This window comes from Rhinopithecus roxellana, chromosome 20 (genome assembly GCF_007565055.1).
Source record: "Rhinopithecus roxellana isolate Shanxi Qingling chromosome 20, ASM756505v1, whole genome shotgun sequence".
NCBI classification, from domain to species: domain Eukaryota; kingdom Metazoa; phylum Chordata; class Mammalia; order Primates; family Cercopithecidae; genus Rhinopithecus; species Rhinopithecus roxellana.
This window is the reverse complement of record NC_044568.1, coordinates 46,298,468-46,316,560: the sequence shown is the minus strand read 5'-3', so window position 1 is coordinate 46,316,560 and position 18,093 is coordinate 46,298,468. Positions and strand designations below refer to the sequence as shown.

At 48.7% G+C, this 18,093-nt stretch overlaps 1 protein-coding gene across 2 annotated transcripts in view; it reads left to right on the top strand.

The window, feature by feature from the left end:
• VPS35L (VPS35 endosomal protein sorting factor like) overlaps positions 1-18,066 on the top strand; it is a 149,758-nt gene extending 131,692 nt beyond the window's left edge. For both annotated transcript variants that reach the window (XM_010388549.2, XM_030925585.1), the window contains 3 exons: positions 6,205-6,323; positions 16,452-16,598; positions 17,324-18,066. In XM_010388549.2, coding sequence (XP_010386851.2) covers positions 6,205-6,323; positions 16,452-16,598; positions 17,324-17,422 — 365 coding nt within the window. In that variant the 3' untranslated portion in view covers positions 17,423-18,066. The remainder of the gene's footprint in view (positions 1-6,204; positions 6,324-16,451; positions 16,599-17,323) is intronic.
• The last annotated feature ends 27 nt before the right edge of the window (positions 18,067-18,093 follow it).

Sequence of the window (18,093 nt, the reverse complement as noted above, 5' to 3'; positions counted from 1 at the left end):
CTTACCACAAGACATCCCAATTCCAGGCATTTTCCCACTGAGCCCAAGTATCCTCCTGCCTGGCAGACCCTCAGTTCTAATTTTTGGATTCCAAAAATTGGTCTTAATGTCAAAAGTGCTTTGGCCAGTAATTGTATACTTTACGGTTTAAAAAACCATCTCTACACTTGCAAGTTGCAGTGAACACATTAGCAGTGCTTAAGGGATGGCCAGCTTTCTGTCATACCTCTCAGGCTTTCTCTAGCTGGGTCTAGGGACTAAGGATAAATGTAACTTAGGGAGGTTGGTTCATAGCAAGAATGATGATGGCTACCCTGATCTGAGCACTTACTGCGTGCCAAGGACTACGTCATGCTCTATGGGCCTTTTTCCCCGAATCCTTACAGCTTTACTATGAGGACAGGCATTCACGTCCCCATTTTATGTATAAGCAAGAGGAGATCCAGAAAGACAATGTGATGTACTCCAGGGCTTCCGGTAGTTAGTGATGGAAGTGAAACTCACACCCAGAGCGGTGGGACATGCATTAGACTGCTTTGTTGATTACAAAATAACAGTGTTGGCTGGGCACAGTGGCTCATGCCTATAATCCCAGCACGTTGGGAGGCAGACACAGGTGGATCACCTGAGGTCAGGAGTTCGAGGCTAGCCTGACCAACGTGGCGAAACCCCATGTCTACTAAAATTAATACAAAAAAATTAGCCGGGCTGTTGGCAAGCGCCTATAATCCCAGCTACTTGGATGGCTGATGCAGGAGAATCACTTGAGTTCGGGAGGCTGCAGTGAGCCAGTACTGTGCAACTGAACTCCAACCTGGGTGACAGAGCAAGGCTCTGTCTCAAAAAAAAAAAAAAAAAAAAAAAAAGCAGTGTTTTAATTAAAGTATATTATATAACATGTATGCAATAAACTATAGAGCTCAGTGAATTGTCACGAAGCGAACACTCCCAGGTAACCACAGTCCAGATCAAGAAATAGAACACCTCTTTCAGTCAGCATCACCACCCTACTCTCTGAAGACACACCACTCTCTCTCCTGACTTCTAGCATTTATTAATTAGTTTGCCACTTTCCGAATAAGTAAATGGAATATTTTGTAAGCGTTCTTTGGTATTTGGCTGCTTTAATTCAGCATGATGTCCAAGATTCATCTGTGCTGGTATGCAAAACTGTAGTTCACCTTTTGCATTGCTGTATAGTATTCCTTTGTGTGGATGTACCAAAATTGATTCATTCCTTCTGGATGGAAATTTGCATGTCCAGTTTGGGGCTATTATGAGTAGTGTGGCTGTGAACATTCTTGCATGTATTTCTTGGTGTACATTCCCACTGGCTGTCTGTGTGGGGGTGGCATTGCTGGCTCATAGGATCTGCTTATCTTCTGCGTTGGTGGATACTGCCTCACGATTTCCCAAAGGGTTAAACCAATTGACATTCCCGTCAGGCACGAATGAGGCTTCCTTTTGTTCAGTTGCTGTGGTAAGTCTTTTTCATGTCAGCTGTTCTAGGAGTAGAGTCTGCATTTCTCTGATGGCTGGCGAGGTTGAACACCCTTCCCTGTATTTCTTGGCATCTTTGTTTCCTCTTTTGTGAGGTGCACATTGAAGGCTCTGAACTTCAGTGAGAGAAAGCTTTGAGGACCAGATGGAGACCTGGAAGTGTGGCTGTCAGAGGAGCTTGCCCTGCCCTCTCTGCTCCCTCCTCTCCTTCCTCTCCCTCAAAGAGATTCAGTCCATCCTTTCTCTGAATAAGCCCGCCAGTAAAGACTACCAGAGCCAGATTGGCAGCAGAGGGAGCGAGGCTATATTTGATAGGCAAGAGTGTAGTTTTCTAGCTTTTAAAGATGAAAACAGAAGGATGGATTTTCTTTTTCTTCTTCTTAGTCCAGCTGTGTTTACTTTGAATGCACAACTGTGACCTGCCCAGCGTCTTGGTGGGAGACCCAGGGAGTCACGGAGGCTCTGCAGGCTGTGGGGGCTCCTTTTTCCCTGTGTGCTTCCTCATTCTAGGGAGGCTTTGAGACGATGTTGACACAGCTTAGAACTTGGCAAAGAGGGGTTGAATAATTTCTGCATTTTTGGAGGATGCCTTGGCCACTTTCTTCCCAGATTAAGAAAAAGAGAAGGCTCTGACACTGCCTGGAGCAGTGCCTCCAGTACTGTCACACGAGGTTACAAGGGAGTGTGCATGTTTGATGGAGAAATGAAGCACAGTCCTGGGCCCTCAGTGTTGACGTATTTAGTGTGCAGACGGAGTGTGTCTTCATTGGAAGAGTACAACCCAGGCTGCTTCTGTGAAGCCAAGGTGGCCCTCCTCACTCTTCCGCGCCACCTGCCAGGCCCTCAAAGCATTCGGGTTTGCAACTCAGGGTGGGACAGATGCAGAGATTGTGGGCTATTTTTAGTGGCCATTTGCAGGGGACATCTTTTCTCCCCCTCGTGAGAGCTGTGTCTGGACTTGAAGGCCAACAATACACTCTGACCTGACCAAATTACTTTTAATTCTCAAATTCGCCTTTTTTTCTCTCCCTCTATGACCCCCAAGTGTTAGCATAGAGAATTCATTTCTCCCTCCTCACCCTTTTTCCCACTTTTGCTAGTGAATTCAACCTTTAGGACTCAGTCTAGATCTCACTGATTCCAGAATCCTGTCCCAAGCATAGATTTTAGGATCCCATGATCCCCTGTACTGCCCCCCTTCCTTGAGCCTGGGAAGCGGAGGTTGCAGTGAGCCAAGATTGTGCCACTGAACTCCAGCCTGGGCGACACAGCGAGACTCTGTCTCAAATAGTTCTGCACACTACTGCAATTGCCTGTTTGGGTGTCTGTAGCTCCTTATAGACTATGAGCTCTGTGTCTGTGAGGGTAGGACCAGGTCAGCCTTGTCCCCCACCGGGTTCCCGCTCCTAGCCTAGAAGCTGGCGTGGAGCAGGCCTTATGCAGTAGTTGTTGCATGTGTGTGTGAGTGGCCTGCTGCAGACAAACCTCTGACCTCTCGGGGTGGTTGGACCTTCCCTCTTCTTCACTGCTGGGCTGTTCAGAATGCAAGTGAACTCCAGCCTGGAGGAAGACTGGGAATTTATGCAGGAACTATTCTGGTCCTCAGCAGCAGACATGAGAAATTCCTTCGCCAGCTGCAGTTTGCTGCCCTGCACAATCAGGTGCTGTTGAATGGCTGAATTGAATTCTTCTCGCTTCTTACAAGAATAACTGCCATCCCCCACTGGGGAGGTAACAGTCATGACCCAGCAGCCAGAGCCAGCTTGGAAATTCTGAGATTGACTCCTGCGGCCCAGGGCCATTAACTCCCAACCTGGTGTCAGACAAGCAGTCGCAAAGGAAACCTTGGGGAAGTGTCCCAGCAGAGTCCCCATAAACGAGCAGTTAAAGATTGGATAAGAGATTCCTGTGACCAGAGAAGCTGGGGAACAAAGGAAACCAGGTTTTCTCCTTGTTCTTAGGCGATATGCCTGCAACCTGCTTTCAAATGGTTCAGCCAAAAAAAAAAGTGTTGGGCCGGGCGCGGTGGCTCAAGCCTGTAATCCCAGCACTTTGGGAGGCCGAGACGGGCGGATCACGAGGTCAGGAGATCGAGACCCTCCTGGCTAATACGGTGAAACCCTGTCTCTACTTAAAAATACAAAAAACTAGCCAGGCGACGAGGCAGGCGCCTGTAGTCCCAGTTACTCGGGAGGCTGAGGCAGGAGAATGGCGTAAACCCGGGAGGCGGAGCTTGCAGTGAGCTGAGATCCGGCCACTGCACTCCAGCCTGGGTGGCAGAGCAAGACTCCGTCTCAAAAAAAAAAAAAAAAAAAAAATGTGTGTGTCTGTCCATCCTTGTAGAGACAACAAGAAAGAGAGCTTGCATAAAAGTAGCAAAATGTTATCAATTGGTGATTCAAGAAATAGGTGTTCATGGCGGGGCACAGTGGCTCACGCCTGTAATTCCAGCACTTTGGGAGGCCAAGGCAGGAGGATCACTTGAGGTTGGGAGTTTGAGACCAGCCTGGCCAACATGGAGAAACCCCATCTCTATAAAAATACAAAATGTAGCCCTGCCTGCAGTGCAGTGGTGTGATCTCTGCTTGCTGCAACATCTGCCTCCTGGGCTCAAGTGATCCTCCCACCTCAGCCTCCCGAGTAGCTGGGACTATAGGCACACACCACCACATCCGGCTAATTTTTGTATTTTTAGTAGAGATCTTGGCTCACTGCAACTTCTGCCTCCCGGGTTAAAGCGATTCTCCTCCATTAGCCTCCCAAGAAGCTGGGACTACAGGCTTGCACCACCACGCCCAGCTAATCTTTTGTATTTTTAGTAGAGACTAGGTTTCATCATGTTGGCCAGGCTGGTCTCAAACTGACCTCAAGTGATCCACCCGCCTCAGCCTCTGAAAATGCTCAGATTATAGGTGTGAGCCACAGTGCCCAGTTTCAGTTTCATTTTCTGTGGTTTCAGTTACTCCACAGTCAACCTGGTCCAAAAATATTAAGTGGAAAATCTCAGAAATAATTCGTAAGTTTTAATTTGCACACTGTACTGAATAGGGTGATAAAATTTCACTTCGTCCCACCTGGAATATCAGTCATCCCTTCGTCCAGCTTATCCACACTGATGCGACACTACCTGCCCATTACTATATAGGAGAAAGCATAATGTATATAGGATTCGATACTATATGGTTTCAGGCACCCACTGAGGGTCTTGGAACGTATCCCCCAAGGATAAGGGAGGACTATTGTACGCTGATATGGAAATAGCATGAAGATTTATTTTATTTTGTTTATTTATTTTGAGACAGTATCTTGCTGTGTTGCTCATACTAGAGTGCAGTCATGAGATCATAGCTCATTGCAGCTACCTACTCCTGGGCTCAAGAATCCTCCTACCTCAACCTCCCAAGTATCTGGGACTACAGGCGTAAGCTACCAAACACAGCTAATTTTTTTTTGTAGAGATGGGGTTTTGCTATGTTCCTCAGGCTGGTCTGAAACTCCTGGACTCAAGTGATCCTCCTGCCTCAGCCTCCCAGAGTGCTGGGATTACAGGTGTGAGCCACTGATCCCAACCCCAAGATTTATCATTAAGTTAAAAAAACAAAGTGTAAAGCAGCACAGAGTGTGGTGTCTGTTTCGTCGCCCAGATTATGCTCTGTGTGAAGGTCAGTTGAGAGGAAGGAGCGGGGAGGAAGGGAGGGGGGAGGAGGAAGGGAGGAGGAGCTCAAACTCTAGCTGTCCTTGGCTAGGCCTGTCTTACTCTAGGCAGTGGTTGTCACAGGACGAGACCAAGCAAACAGTGGAGGAGCTTTTGGCAAGAGACATTATCAAAGGGATTTACACTTCTAGAGTAGTTGAAATAGAAAATCTCTGCAGTCCTTCCAAAGCCAGTTTTGAGGAGAGGGTGACAGGGCAGGCAGCTGGATGCGGTAGCTGAGTGTGGGCTCTGGAATCAGACTTCATGGTTTAGGATCCTAGCTAGGACCATCTCTGAGCCTCATCTCCCTAAAAGGGAGATATTAATATCATCTCTTGGCTGGGCTGGTCGCTCACACCTGTAATCCCAGTACTTTGGAAGGCCGAGGCAGGCGGATCACTTGAGGTCAGGAGTTCGAGACCAGCTTGACCAGCATGGTGAAACCGTCTCTACTAAAAATAAAAAAATAAATTAAAAAAATAGTCAGGCATGCTGGCAGGTGCCTATAATTCCAGCTATTCAAGAGGCTGAGGCAGGAGGACTGCTTGAGCTTTGAGGTGGAGATTGCAGTGAGCCGAGATCGTGCCACTGCACTCCAGCCTGGGTGAGAGAGACAGAGAGACTCCGTCTCACAAAAAAAAGGCCATCCCTTCACATACTGGTTGTGGGGGGCTCTGCAATAAGGCAGTTAAAGCTGTAGCCCAGTGCCTGGCAGCTGCTGTGATGATCATTGTCATTATTGACATCCCCCTCCCCCCAGCTTCCCCCCACGCACACACAGGCTGGAGGAGTGACTTCCACACCACTGGCTTAGACTGTCCTGCAGGCTGGGTGTTTGTTTGTGATTCCCAAGGCCCCAAGCCCAGTGGGAAATTTCCACCACTTCCATTTGCCCTGCCACGACTTCCTGCCATCTGCTGACACGGTGTGACATGACACGCGGCTGCCTCTCCCTGGCCAGCATGGCCGTGGGGCTGGGGTCTGTCTCACTGTTCTTGTTTGTTCAACAGTGGACTCCAACGACAGCCTCTACGGGGGAGACTCCAAGTTCCTGGCAGAAAACAACAAGCTGTGTGAGACAGTGATGGCTCAGATCCTAGAGCATCTGAAAGCCCTGGCCAAGGATGAGGTGGGTGCCCTCTGCTGTCCTCCACCCGCCTCCTGCTCTGAAAGCACAAGTTTCCAGGGTGGTTTGATGTTGGTTCATTCTAGAAAGGAAAATGTGTCATGTGAGTAATGTTTATGTACAAACCACTTCTCCAGTGCTTTGGGGCCTTCGCTCCTGCTGTTTTCTCTGCATGGACCGCGCCTCCCCCAGGGCTTCCCCTGGCGGTTCCTTCTCGTCATTCAAATCTCAGCTCAAAGGACCTCCTCAGAGAGGCCTTCTTGGACCCTGTTTCAAGGAGCCACCACCACCTGCATGCCTCTGCCCGACTGTCCCTGTGGCCCCTGTTCAGTCACCGTCTGAAATGTTGTGTGTTTGTCTGTCTTTCCCCCAGCTCCTGGGGGGAGCTCCATCCAGCCTCCCTCAGGAGGGACCTGGTGAGTCTTGAAGACCTGACTGTGTCTGAATGACAAGACAGGGACTCTGGGACCCCGGTAACTCTCTGCACCACCCCACGTCTCATGCAGAGCCCGGCCTCCGGCAGATGCTCCATCAGTTCACGGTGAATCAGTGAGAGCGTGGGATTGCTATACCTGGGCTCTTTCAGTGCTCACAACAGCCCTGTGAGATGTAGGTGCTGTGTTTATTTCCACTGAATGGGAAGGGAAACTGAGGCTCAGAGAGGGTTATTCAGAGCCCTTGGTATTTCCTCTGGCTGTGATAAAACAGCAGAGATTCCAACCAGGATTCCCAAACCTGAACTCTGCACTGCCACATCGCCCTCCTCAACCAAGGACTTTCCACTTCACTTTTCTTTTTCTTTTTATTTTTTTGAGACAGTTTTGCTCTTGTTGCCCAGGCTGGAGTGCAATGGCGTGATCTCAGCTCACTGCAACCTGCGTCTCCCGGGTTCAAGCGATTCTCCTGCCTCAGCCTCCCGAGTAGCTGGGATCCAGGTGCCCGCCACCACACCTGGCTAATTTTTGTAATTTCAGTCGAGATGGGGTTTCACCATGTTGGCCAGGCTGGTCTCAAACTCCCAAAGTGCTGGGATTACAGGCGTGAGCCACGGTGCCTGACCCACTTCACTTTTATTTTATTTTATTTTTTTGAGACAGAGTCTCGCTATGTCGCCCAGACTGGAGTGCAGTGGCCGGATCTCAGCTCACTGCAAGCTCCGCCTCCCGGGTTTACGCCGTTCTCCTCCTTCAGCCTCCCGAGTAGCTGGGACTACAGGCGCCCGCCACCTCGCCCGGCTAGTTTTTTTGTATTTTTTAGTAGAGACGGGGTTTCACCATGTTAGCCAGGATGGTCTCGATCTCCTGACCTCGTGATCCGCCCGTCTCGGCCTCCCAAAGTGCTGGGATTACAGGCTTGAGCCACCGCGCCCGGCCGACCCACTTCACTTTTAAGAAGTGGTCTGTGGTCATTAATAGTAGGCTCTGTTTTTCCAGCCTTCATTATACATTAAGTGTAGTATAAAGAATTTTGCGCACGCATTATTTCACTTAATTCTCACAGCAGTCCCTTTATGCCGTACAGATGAGGAAACCGAATCCTACAGCGGTAGCTATGGCGTATGGTCAAGGCAATTTTCTAGAAGCCCTGCTCTTATCCACAAGCTAAATTCTTTTTATCAGATGTTGTGTCTTTTGTATTTTCAGAACAGTTTGTTTTTCATATTCTCCATAGATAGTTGATTGACTGATTTCAAGGTAATTTCCATCTAGTACAACCCAATTAACTACCTGGTTCTCTTCCCAAGTTATGCTGACCATGGCTTCCCTTTTCGCAGCTTTGGCCCAAATGTGTGAGTCACTCATGAGTCCCAGAGACCCTGTCTCAGACGTGGCCAAGTCAGTTACTTGTGTAGACATAGGTGTGTCTCTGTCACTGTGGTTAAGATGGATTGCTGTAGTGTAGTCAAGATGGAGGCATGGGGGAGGTTGGCTGCATCTTGGGAGTCACAGCCAGTGCCTGGCCTCTGTCTGCGTCCTTCCCTCACTTTCTGCCTCCAAGCACTTCTCCTGGATCTTGCCCTTTATCCACTATGAGCTGTTTGCTCAAAGCTCTGAGCATCTCGATTATTTTATTCCCACCTAGCAAAAGATATTGCCTGATAACTCATTCCTGATATGCTCCTGGCAGGAGGGGACCTCTGTTCTCTCACTCTCCTCCTCCTCAGTTCCCTTCCCCAAACCTAAGAGGATTTTTGGACCCTGGGTTCTCAGTGCCCTTCCCATGCTCCCCTCCTTCCAAGGTGCTTGACCACTTCCCTCCTCCAGCTCCTTCATTCCCAACCCACTGGGTCTTCCTCGACTCCCGCTTGTTCTTCCTGGGTTTTGCTCACTTAACTCTCACTTCACATCCTTTCAAAGCACCCAGACCCTTTCAGGACAAAATAAGATCAAACTGGATTGAAGTAGTTCTTTGTCATTTCCAAGACTGTATAAACCACCACCCATCCTCCTTATGGTCCTTCTGCATCCCACCAAAAATACCACAACATTATATGGCTAGCTGTAGATACTCACATGCAGTATATCCCCATTCTTTTTTTTTGTTTGTTTGTTTTCTTTTGTTTTGAGACAGAGTCTCGCTGTGTCGCCCAGGCTAGAGTGCAGTGGTGCGATCTCAGGTCACTGCAACCTCCGCCTCCCAGGTTCAAGTGATTCTCCTGCCTCAGTCTCCTAAGTAGCTGGGATTACAGGGGCATCCCACCACGCCCAGCTAATTTTTGTGTTTTTAGTAGAGACGGGGTTTCACCACATTGGCCAGGCTGGTCTTGAATTCCTGAGCTTAAGTGATCCACCTGCCTTGGCCTCCCAAAGTGCTGGGATTATAGGTGTGAGCTACCACGCCCGGCCAATATATACCCATTCTGTCCAGGGTGTTCAAGCATGTGTTTGAGTAAGTAGGATTTTTTCTGGCCTTCAAGTTCAGGGGCACTGTCCGAAGGGCTGGCCTTAGGGTTAGTAGTTGAAAGGGCAGAGACCAGCCGGGCGCGATGGCTCACGCCTGTAATCCCAGCACTTTGGGAGGCTGAGGCCGGCTGATCACGAGGTCAGGAAATCGAGACCATCCTGGCTAACACGGTGAAACCCCGTCTCTACTAAAAATACAAAAAACTAGCTGGGTGCGGTGGTGGGCCTCTGTAGTCCCAGCTACTCGGGCGGCTGAGGCAGGAGAATGGCGTGAACCTGGGAGGCGGAGCTTGCAGTGAGCCGAGATCGCGACACTGCACTCCAGTCTGGGCGACAGAGTGAGACTCCGTCTCAAGAAAAAAAAAAGAAGGCAGAGACCTACATGCCCAACAGTTGCAGAAATGCTGCTGCCCTGGGAGCCCATAGCACCTCACAGCACCTTCCCTAGGGTGGGAGGGTATGTGACTTGTGTCCTACTGACCTTGGGGAACCCTGAGCTGTAGTACCAGAACTCTGAGCAAGTTAGTGCCTGGAGGGCTCTTGGTTGTTTGTGGAAAGAGTGGCATTGGAACCCCAGTTTCTTCTTCAGGAAAACTGGTTTATCAAACCAATAAGTATCAGACGAGGCAACTCTCCTAGAATGATTGATACCAGAGACTGGAAAGTGTATGTGGATGTGCGTGTGGGTGTGGGGGGGAGGGCAATGAAGAGAGGCTGGTTAATGGGTACAAAGATAGATAGAATAGTTAGAAGGAATAGGCCAGGCACAATGCCTTAGACACAATAGGCCAGGCACAATGTAATCCCAACATTTTGGGAGGCCCAGGTGGGAGGATTAGTTGAGCCTAGGAATTTGAGACCAGCTTAGGTAACATAGTAAAATCCTATCTCTATAAAAAAAAAAACTTAAAAATTAGGCCAGGTATGGTGGGTCACACCTGTAATCCCAGCACTTTGGGAGGCTGAGGTGGGCGGATCACTTGAGGCGAGGAGTTCGAGACCAGTCTGGCCAACATGACAAAATCCCACCTCTACAAAAAATAGAGAAAAAATTAGCTGGGTGTGGTGGTGTGCGTCTGTAGTCCCAGCTACTTGGGAGGCTGAGGCAGGAGAATCACTTAAACCCAGGAGGCGGAGGTTGCCATGAGCCCAGATCATGCTATTGCACTCCAGCCTGGGTGACAGAGTGAGACTCCATCTCAAAAAAAAATTTTAAATTAGCCGGGCATGGTGGTGTGTGCATGTAGTCCCAGCTACTGGAGAGGCTGAGGCAGGAGTTCGAGGCTGCAGTGAGCTGTGATCATGCCACTGCACTCCAGCCTAGGCAACAGAGCAAAATCCTGTCTCCAAAAAAAAAAAAAAAAGAAAAAAGAAAAGAAAAAAGGGGGAATAAAAGGGAATAAGTTCTAATGTTCAATAGCAGAGAAGAGTAACTATAGTTAACAACAATGTATTATACATTTCAAAATAGCTATAAGAGAAGACTTGAAATGTTCCGTACACATAGAAATGATAAATGCAGCTGCGTGCGGTGGCTCACGCCTATAATCCCAGCACTTTGGGAGGCCGAGGTGGGTGGATCACAAGGTCAGCAGTTCAAGACCATCCTGGTCAAGATGGTGAAACCCCATCTCTACTAAAAATACAAAAATTAGCTGGGTGTGGTGGCGGACACCTGTAATCACAGCTACTTAGGAGGCTGAGGCAGAGAATTGCTTGAACCTGGGAGGCGGAGCTTGCAGTGAGCTGAGATCGCACCACTGCACTCCAGCCTGGGAGGGAGACTCCATCTCAAAAAAAAAAAAAAGAAATGATAAATGCTCAAGTGATAGACACACCAAACACCCTGGCATCATCATTGTGTATTCTAGGCATGTAACAAAACATCACATGGACCTCATAAACACAAATCTTATGTATCAATAATTTTTTAAATGTTGCATATGTGAGGCTCATGAATCACGATGAGAAAATAAAACCCTAAATACACATTTTTTTAAAAAGGCCTTTTACAAACATGGACAAACACTCAGCAAGGGTTCATACCTCTTCCCTCTTCTGTGTAGATGGTTTTCAGGAGAGAGTCCTTTTAGCCTACAGGAATAACGGAAGCCCATCACCTTCAGCTTGTACGAATTCGATCCCCCTGTGGAAAGTTTGTCTTAGCTTTTTCCCCTGATTTCTTTTTTTTTTTTTTTTCCCTGAGACAGGGTCTCACTCTGTCATCCAGGCTGGAGTGCAGTGGCACTATCTCAGCTCACTGCAGCTTCAACCTCCTGGACGCAAGTGATCCTCCCATGTCAGCCTCCCAAGTAGCTGGGACTACAGGCGTGCACCACCACACTCAGCTAATTTTTTGTTTGTTGCTTGTAGAGCCGGGGTCTGTGTTGCCCAGGCTACTCTCAAAATACTGAGCTTGGCCGGGCATGGTGGCTTACGCCTGTAATCCCAGCACTTTAGGGAGGCTGAGGCGGGCAGATCACTTGAGGTCAGAAGTTTGAGACCAGCGTGGCCAACATGGTGAAACCTCATCTCTACTGAAAATACAAAAATTAGCTGGGTGTGGTGGCGCATGACTCTAATCTCAGATACTCGGGAGGCTGAGGCAGAATTGCTTGAACCCAGGATGGGGAGGTTTGAGTGAGCTGAGATCGCACCACTGCACTCCAGCCTGGGTGACAGAGCGAGACTCCGTCTCAAAATAAAATAAAATAAAATAAATACAGAGCTCAAGTGATTGACCCACCATGGCCTTGGGCTCCCAAAGTGCTGGGGATTCCAGGAGTGAGCCACCATGCCCAACCTTCCCCTGATTTCTTGAAACCATTGGCTCTGGCTCCACCTTCTAGTTCAGGGACTTCTCAGAACAGTGACGTGTGTTTGACAAGTCACACCCACAGAAAACTTGACATGTGGTACAAAATTACATTTCTTCATGCCGAGGCAACAGGATGGGTTTAATCAGAGGTGGTCACTGACAGCATAAATAATCACAGCCCAGAAGTCCCAAGCTTGCAATAAAAATAAAGCCCAGAACCATATAATTTGGAGCTATTTATATTTAACATTTATGTCTGTTTCTCTGGTGGAGAGAGGGGTTGATGGTGATAGTGATTCTGAAACAGAACTCTGAAAGCATAGCAAAGATGGAATGTTTCTGAAGAACATTTCACATGGCGTAAATACCAGCGACGTTCACTGAAAATGTCTGTCCATGTATGCGTATTTATTAGAAAAACATCAGGCACAGTGGCTTATGCCTGTAATCCCAACACTTTGGGAGGCTGGGGAAGAAGGATTGCTTGATTCCAGGAGTCTGAGACCAGCCTGAGGAACATAGTAAAACCCCATCTCTAAAAAAAATGTAAAAGTTAGCCAGGTATGGTGGAGTGCACCCTGAGTAGCTGGGACTACTCAGGAGGCTGAGGTGGGAGGATCGCTTGAGCCCAGGAGTGCGAGGTTGCAGTGAGCTGTGATTGCACCACTACACTCCAACCCTGGCAGCAGAGCAAGACCCCGTCTCTAAAATAAAAATAAACAAAAACATGGTCACATGGGTGGACCAAGCTCAAACTGAACATGTTATCCTTCGTTGTTTTTTTTGTTTTGTTTTGTTTCTTTTTGAGACAGAATCTCACTGTGTTGCCCAGACTGGAGTGTTGTGGTGCAATCTCAGCTGACTGCAACCTCTACCTCCTGGATTCAAGTGACTCTCCTGCCTCAGCCTCCTGAGTAGCTGGGTCTACAGGCGCGCGCCACCACGCCTGGCTAATTTTTTGTATTTTTAGTAGAGACGGGGTTTCACTGTTAATCAGGATGGTCTCGATCTCCTGACCTCATGATCCGCCTGCCTCAGCCTGCTAAAGTGCTGGGATTACAGGCATGAGCCGCCGCGCCCGGCTATCCTTCGTTTTAATGGTGCAATTTGAAGTTTAGCTCAAGCAGCCATATTGGAGTCCTCTAAAGTCTGGTACCCCCAAGAGCATGAGGCTTGGTACCAGGCCCATCACAGACCAGGAAGGGCCTGGTGGGATTTCTCCCCACCGAGTGGGGTGGGGGGCTTCCTGCTGTTGGAAAACCCTGATGCCTGTGCCGTTCTGAGAATCATCTCTCTTAGCTCTGGTAGCAACCCTGCTTCCAAAATCATCCTCTAAGGCCACGTGAAGGTGCCAGCCTCATTTTAATCACAAGCTGTGTATCATGAAGTTGTTTGTTTGGGTGTGGTGGAGCTGGGAACCATGCCAAACCCAGAGAGCTTCCTGGAAATGACAATTCTCATAGGAAAAGCAGCTCTTTTCTATTTAAAACCTCCGTGGCGAGGGTTGGGGATCAGGCCCTGATTTGGTTCCCGAGCTACGTGTTTGTATTTTTCTCAGTGTTTGAATATCAGCTGGCATGTGTCTCATCCCTCAGACACGTCTCTAATGATTTCACTTTTAATGCGCTTTGGCATTTAAAACACATGCGAATTGAGCTTTTTGCTAATTGAGAAGATACGGAATGGAGAAATAGCCAATTAGGTATTGTGCTGCTTGTCTGACTTTTAAAACAATTTCTCCCACTTCAGTGAAAGGTAGTCAAAGGGCCTCTCTCCAAGGAGACTTAGTTGGCTTTGAAAGAGTTTTATTTTAACTTGTTCTTCTAGATCCAGGCAGAAAGCGGGGCTCCCATTCTCCCAGGTGTCAGACGAGGACCAGGTTAAAAGGAGAGCAGAACGGGTCAGGTTCCCACTCAGGGCGTAACTGCATTGTCTGTTAGAACAAATGACGCCAGAACAGGTGCTCACTAGCCAGTTTGCGAGTCCGTGCCCAGTAGGTGCCAGCCCACATGCCCCATGCCAAAGCGCTTTTCTCTCAGTGCCCGCGGGCCTGGGCGCCCACAGCACAACCTGCTCCCTGATGACTGGGTTCTTCGCCGTCGGCTCTGCTGCTTCTGTGACTGTCGCTGCTCTAGGCTGTTGCCAAGGCAGGCTCAATTTTGCCGGGTGGGGGTGGGGGGTGCTGAAGATTCTTAATTGCCACTCAGCCACCTTGCCCAACTGCATTGGAAGCTATTCCTTGACTTTTTCTTTAAGACAGGGTCTTGCTCTGATGCCAGGCTTGAGTGCAGGGGTGGGATCATAGCTCACTGCAGCCTCAAACTCTTGCCCTCAAGTGATCCTCCAGCCTCAGCCTCCTGAGTAGCTGGGACCACAGGTGTGTGTTACCATGCTCAGCTAATTTTTTTTTTTTCTTTTCACTAAAAGACTTTAAATTCTCACTTGGGAAAGGACCGTAAGAAGGGGTAACTCAGTTGGCATAGCATCTAGCAGGCACCATGTGAAATATCTGTGGAATGTTGGATGGATGGATGGTTGGTTGATAAGTTGGTTTTAGCCAAGAGTAGTTGAGAAAAGCAGGAAGAAATGTGTTTTGGTGTAAGCCCAATCAAGCCATTCTTACTCCCTGCATAAAACTGCATAGCCGAAGTTGGCTCGCAGCACTGGGCAAGTCTCTCAGGCCCTTCCGACTCCGATTCCTGGTAAGATGCAACCCTAAGTGTGTGGCCTGGAGAGGGCTGCAAGTACAAGCACAGGCTCTGGAGTCAGACATCTGGAGCTCGGACTCCCCTCTGCATTGTGAGGACCCAACTGTGGGCCTTGGGCAAGTTCCTAACCTTTCAGAGCCTCAGGTGCCTCATCTGCAGAATGGGAGCGTATTCGTTTCCTATTGCCGCCATAACCAATTGCCACAAACTTGGCATCTTACAGCAGTACCCATTTTTGATCTCACTGGTAGGTGAGAAGTCAGTGCTGGCTGGCACCAGTGTCTCTGTTCTGGGTCTCACAAGGCCAGAGTCAAGGTCTTGCTGGCTGGGCTCTTACCAGGAGGCACTGGAAAGAATCCACTTCCTTGTTCCTTCAGGGTATTTGCAGACTGCAGTTCCATGTAATCATGGGCTGAGGTCCTGTGTCTGTTGGCCAGGCGTCCTTCTTAGCTTCTAGAAGCTGCCTGTGTTTCTCAGCTCATGGCCAGCACTGGTGGGCCAGCTTCTCCTTATGCCTTGAATCTGACTTCCCTTCTTCCCCCTCTTTCCTGTTTTTCTCTTTCACTGCTTGTCGCTGATTCTGGTTGCAGAAATGCTTCTGCTTTTAAGGGCTCCAGTGATTCGAGTGGGACCACTCAGGTCATCTAAGATACGCTCCCTACCTTCATTCCATCTGCAGTCTCTCCACAGCAGCACCGGGATTCGTGCTTGAATAACGGGAAGGAATGTTGGGAGACACCTCTAGAATTCTGTCTATCATGGGTGGTCAGGAATGTACCTGCCATGGAGTTGTCATGAAGGTTAAATCAGGCGAGTTGTGTAAAGCACAGAGCAGAATCCCTGGCACACTCTTAAGGGCTCTTACACGCATTCACTGTCAGGGAGCAGACACGAGACTCTTGGCAGCACTGATGTTGTACAGATGTGGGATCTGCTCTGGCCCCATGGGTTCCTGAACAGCAGGTACCCACCTGTTGATGTGGCTGTTCGAGGGGCCTTTGTTTACCTTGGGGAAGTTGTATCCTCTCTCCTGGGCCTGGGGTTGCATTTTGGAGATTTATTTTCCCTTTCGTCTTATCATTCAAAGCTGGGGTTCAGGTTTGGTCAACCATGACGCTGTGGTTCGACTTTTTTTGGCAAGATACCTCTCACATCAGATTACTGAGCAAGAAAGGAAAGATCTGATGTCAGCAGGTAAAGGCTGTATATGGGCACCAAGGATTGGGGAGCTCAGTTCCGGAGGAGATGTCTTTTGGTCTTTATTACCGGCAGCCCAGGGGCAGGAGTACTGACTACAGCTTTGGGTAGTTTGAGGACACATCTGAAAGAGGCAAGGTGAACCCTTTCAGTTTTCAGCTGTACTTGTGTTAAAGCAAGGCTTGTCACTGCTGGGTTACCCTTCATTCCTCGACCTCACTGAACGGTGACTTTCTTCCATTTCACGAGTAATGACCGTCTGTGGGCACAGAGCTTCGTCATCTTACTGAATCCCCACCCTCTGCAGTGGTGACCTTACTGTCATTTACAGATGAAGAAGCTGGGACTCTGGGAGGTTCAGCAGCTTGCCCTACAGCAAATACGTGGCAGAGCTGGCACTGGAACTCAGGCATGACCTACCCCAGAGTCAACACTGTCCACAGCATCTCTGCAGGGCACGGCCTGAGCCCCAGTGCAAGGCAGTAACCTCCGTTTTCTGTTTCAGGCCCTGAAGCGCCAGAGCTCGTTGGGCCTTTCCTTTTTTAACAGCATCTTGGCCCATGGGGACCTACGCAACAACAAGCTCAACCAGCTCTCCGTCAACCTGTGGCACCTGGCACAGAGGCACGGCTGTGCAGACACCAGGACCATGGTGAGGCGCTCGGAGGGCCCCGTGGTATAAGCCCACTGGCCAGTGCACAACCACCCTCAACACAGCATTGTGTCCTGGACATCAGACAGACAACCCCAAACTCCCCTTTTAGAAAGGCACTTGGTCCATTTCTACTGGATCACTTCCTAGCAGTAAAAAGCAGAGCTGGCCAGGTGTGGCAGCTCATGCCTATAATGCCAGCACTTTGGGAGGCTGAGACAGGAGGATTGCTTGAGGCCAGGGGTTTGACACCAGCCTGGGCAACATAGACCTGGTCTCTACAAAAAATAAAAAATTAGCTGGGCATGGTGGTGCACATGTGTAGTCCCAGCTACTCGGAAGGCTGAAGACGGAGGATGGCTTGAGCCCAGGAGTTTGAGGCTGCAGTGAGCTATGATCACACCATTGCACTCCAGCCTGGGTGACAGAGCAAGACCTTGTCTCCAGAACAAAAAACAAAAGCATAGCTTTAAAAGTCTATTCCCTCTGAATAAAAACCATACATAAAAAACATCAGTCATTTCTGGTCACACCCAAATCTGATTTTTAGGGCAAGCTGCAATCCAAGAAGTTAAAGACTTTGATTTCTTCCCTCCCCTCATCCCTCAAAAAACTCACTATTCTCTGCTAAGAAATCTAAGCTCACATAATGGCTGATTCATTAGCGCCTTGGGCTCCAAGGATAGTGAACCAGAAAGGAGATGGATCTTTCTTTTTCCTCATAGGTGAAAACGCTAGAATACATCAAGAAGCAAAGCAAACAACCAGACATGACTCATCTGACGGAGCTGGCCCTCAGACTCCCTCTGCAAACAAGGACCTGACCCCCAGGCCCATCCCCAGGCTCAGGGACTCTGGCGCCAAATCCAGAAGGATCTGCTCTGCTGCCCTGAACTCTCACTGCAATTTAGGTTTCGCATTTTCCTTTTCTTTTTACATATGTGCAAACTGGTTTAAGCTTTGGCCTCTATCTGGGTTATTCTGACAATGAAGAAATGGGAGTTGTCAGAGCATTAAAATGCAATCTTCATTGAGAAGCAGCGTCTCTGCGTTGTCTTTGCACAAGTGGCCTTCAGTCTACTCGGCCCAATCTGATGGGCCTTTAGCAAGCGAGAAACAAGAATGCAAGTAACATCTTTCTTTTCTGGAAGGTGTTTTTTTTTTTCTTTCATAGTTTAGAAAAAGGACTTTGAAAAGCAGTCCACTTTTAAAGTTCCAGACCCATTCTATTCCAGACTTTGTGCCTTCAAGTTAGAGCACGCCCAAAGTCTGGAACTCAGTGTTACCTGAACACCTATGGAGGATTTATAAACGGCAGAAATAGCACTCCATTAACTCTTTTTCCTATCAAAAGCAGCTCGATTGGACTTAGAATCTGTGTTGGTGGACCAAAGGAGAAAGCGAGGTCAAATTTGAGATTCTCTGTGGCTTCAGTATACAGTAACTGAATAAATGTCCTGAAGGAGCATTTATGTTCATGACTGTTCATTTAATT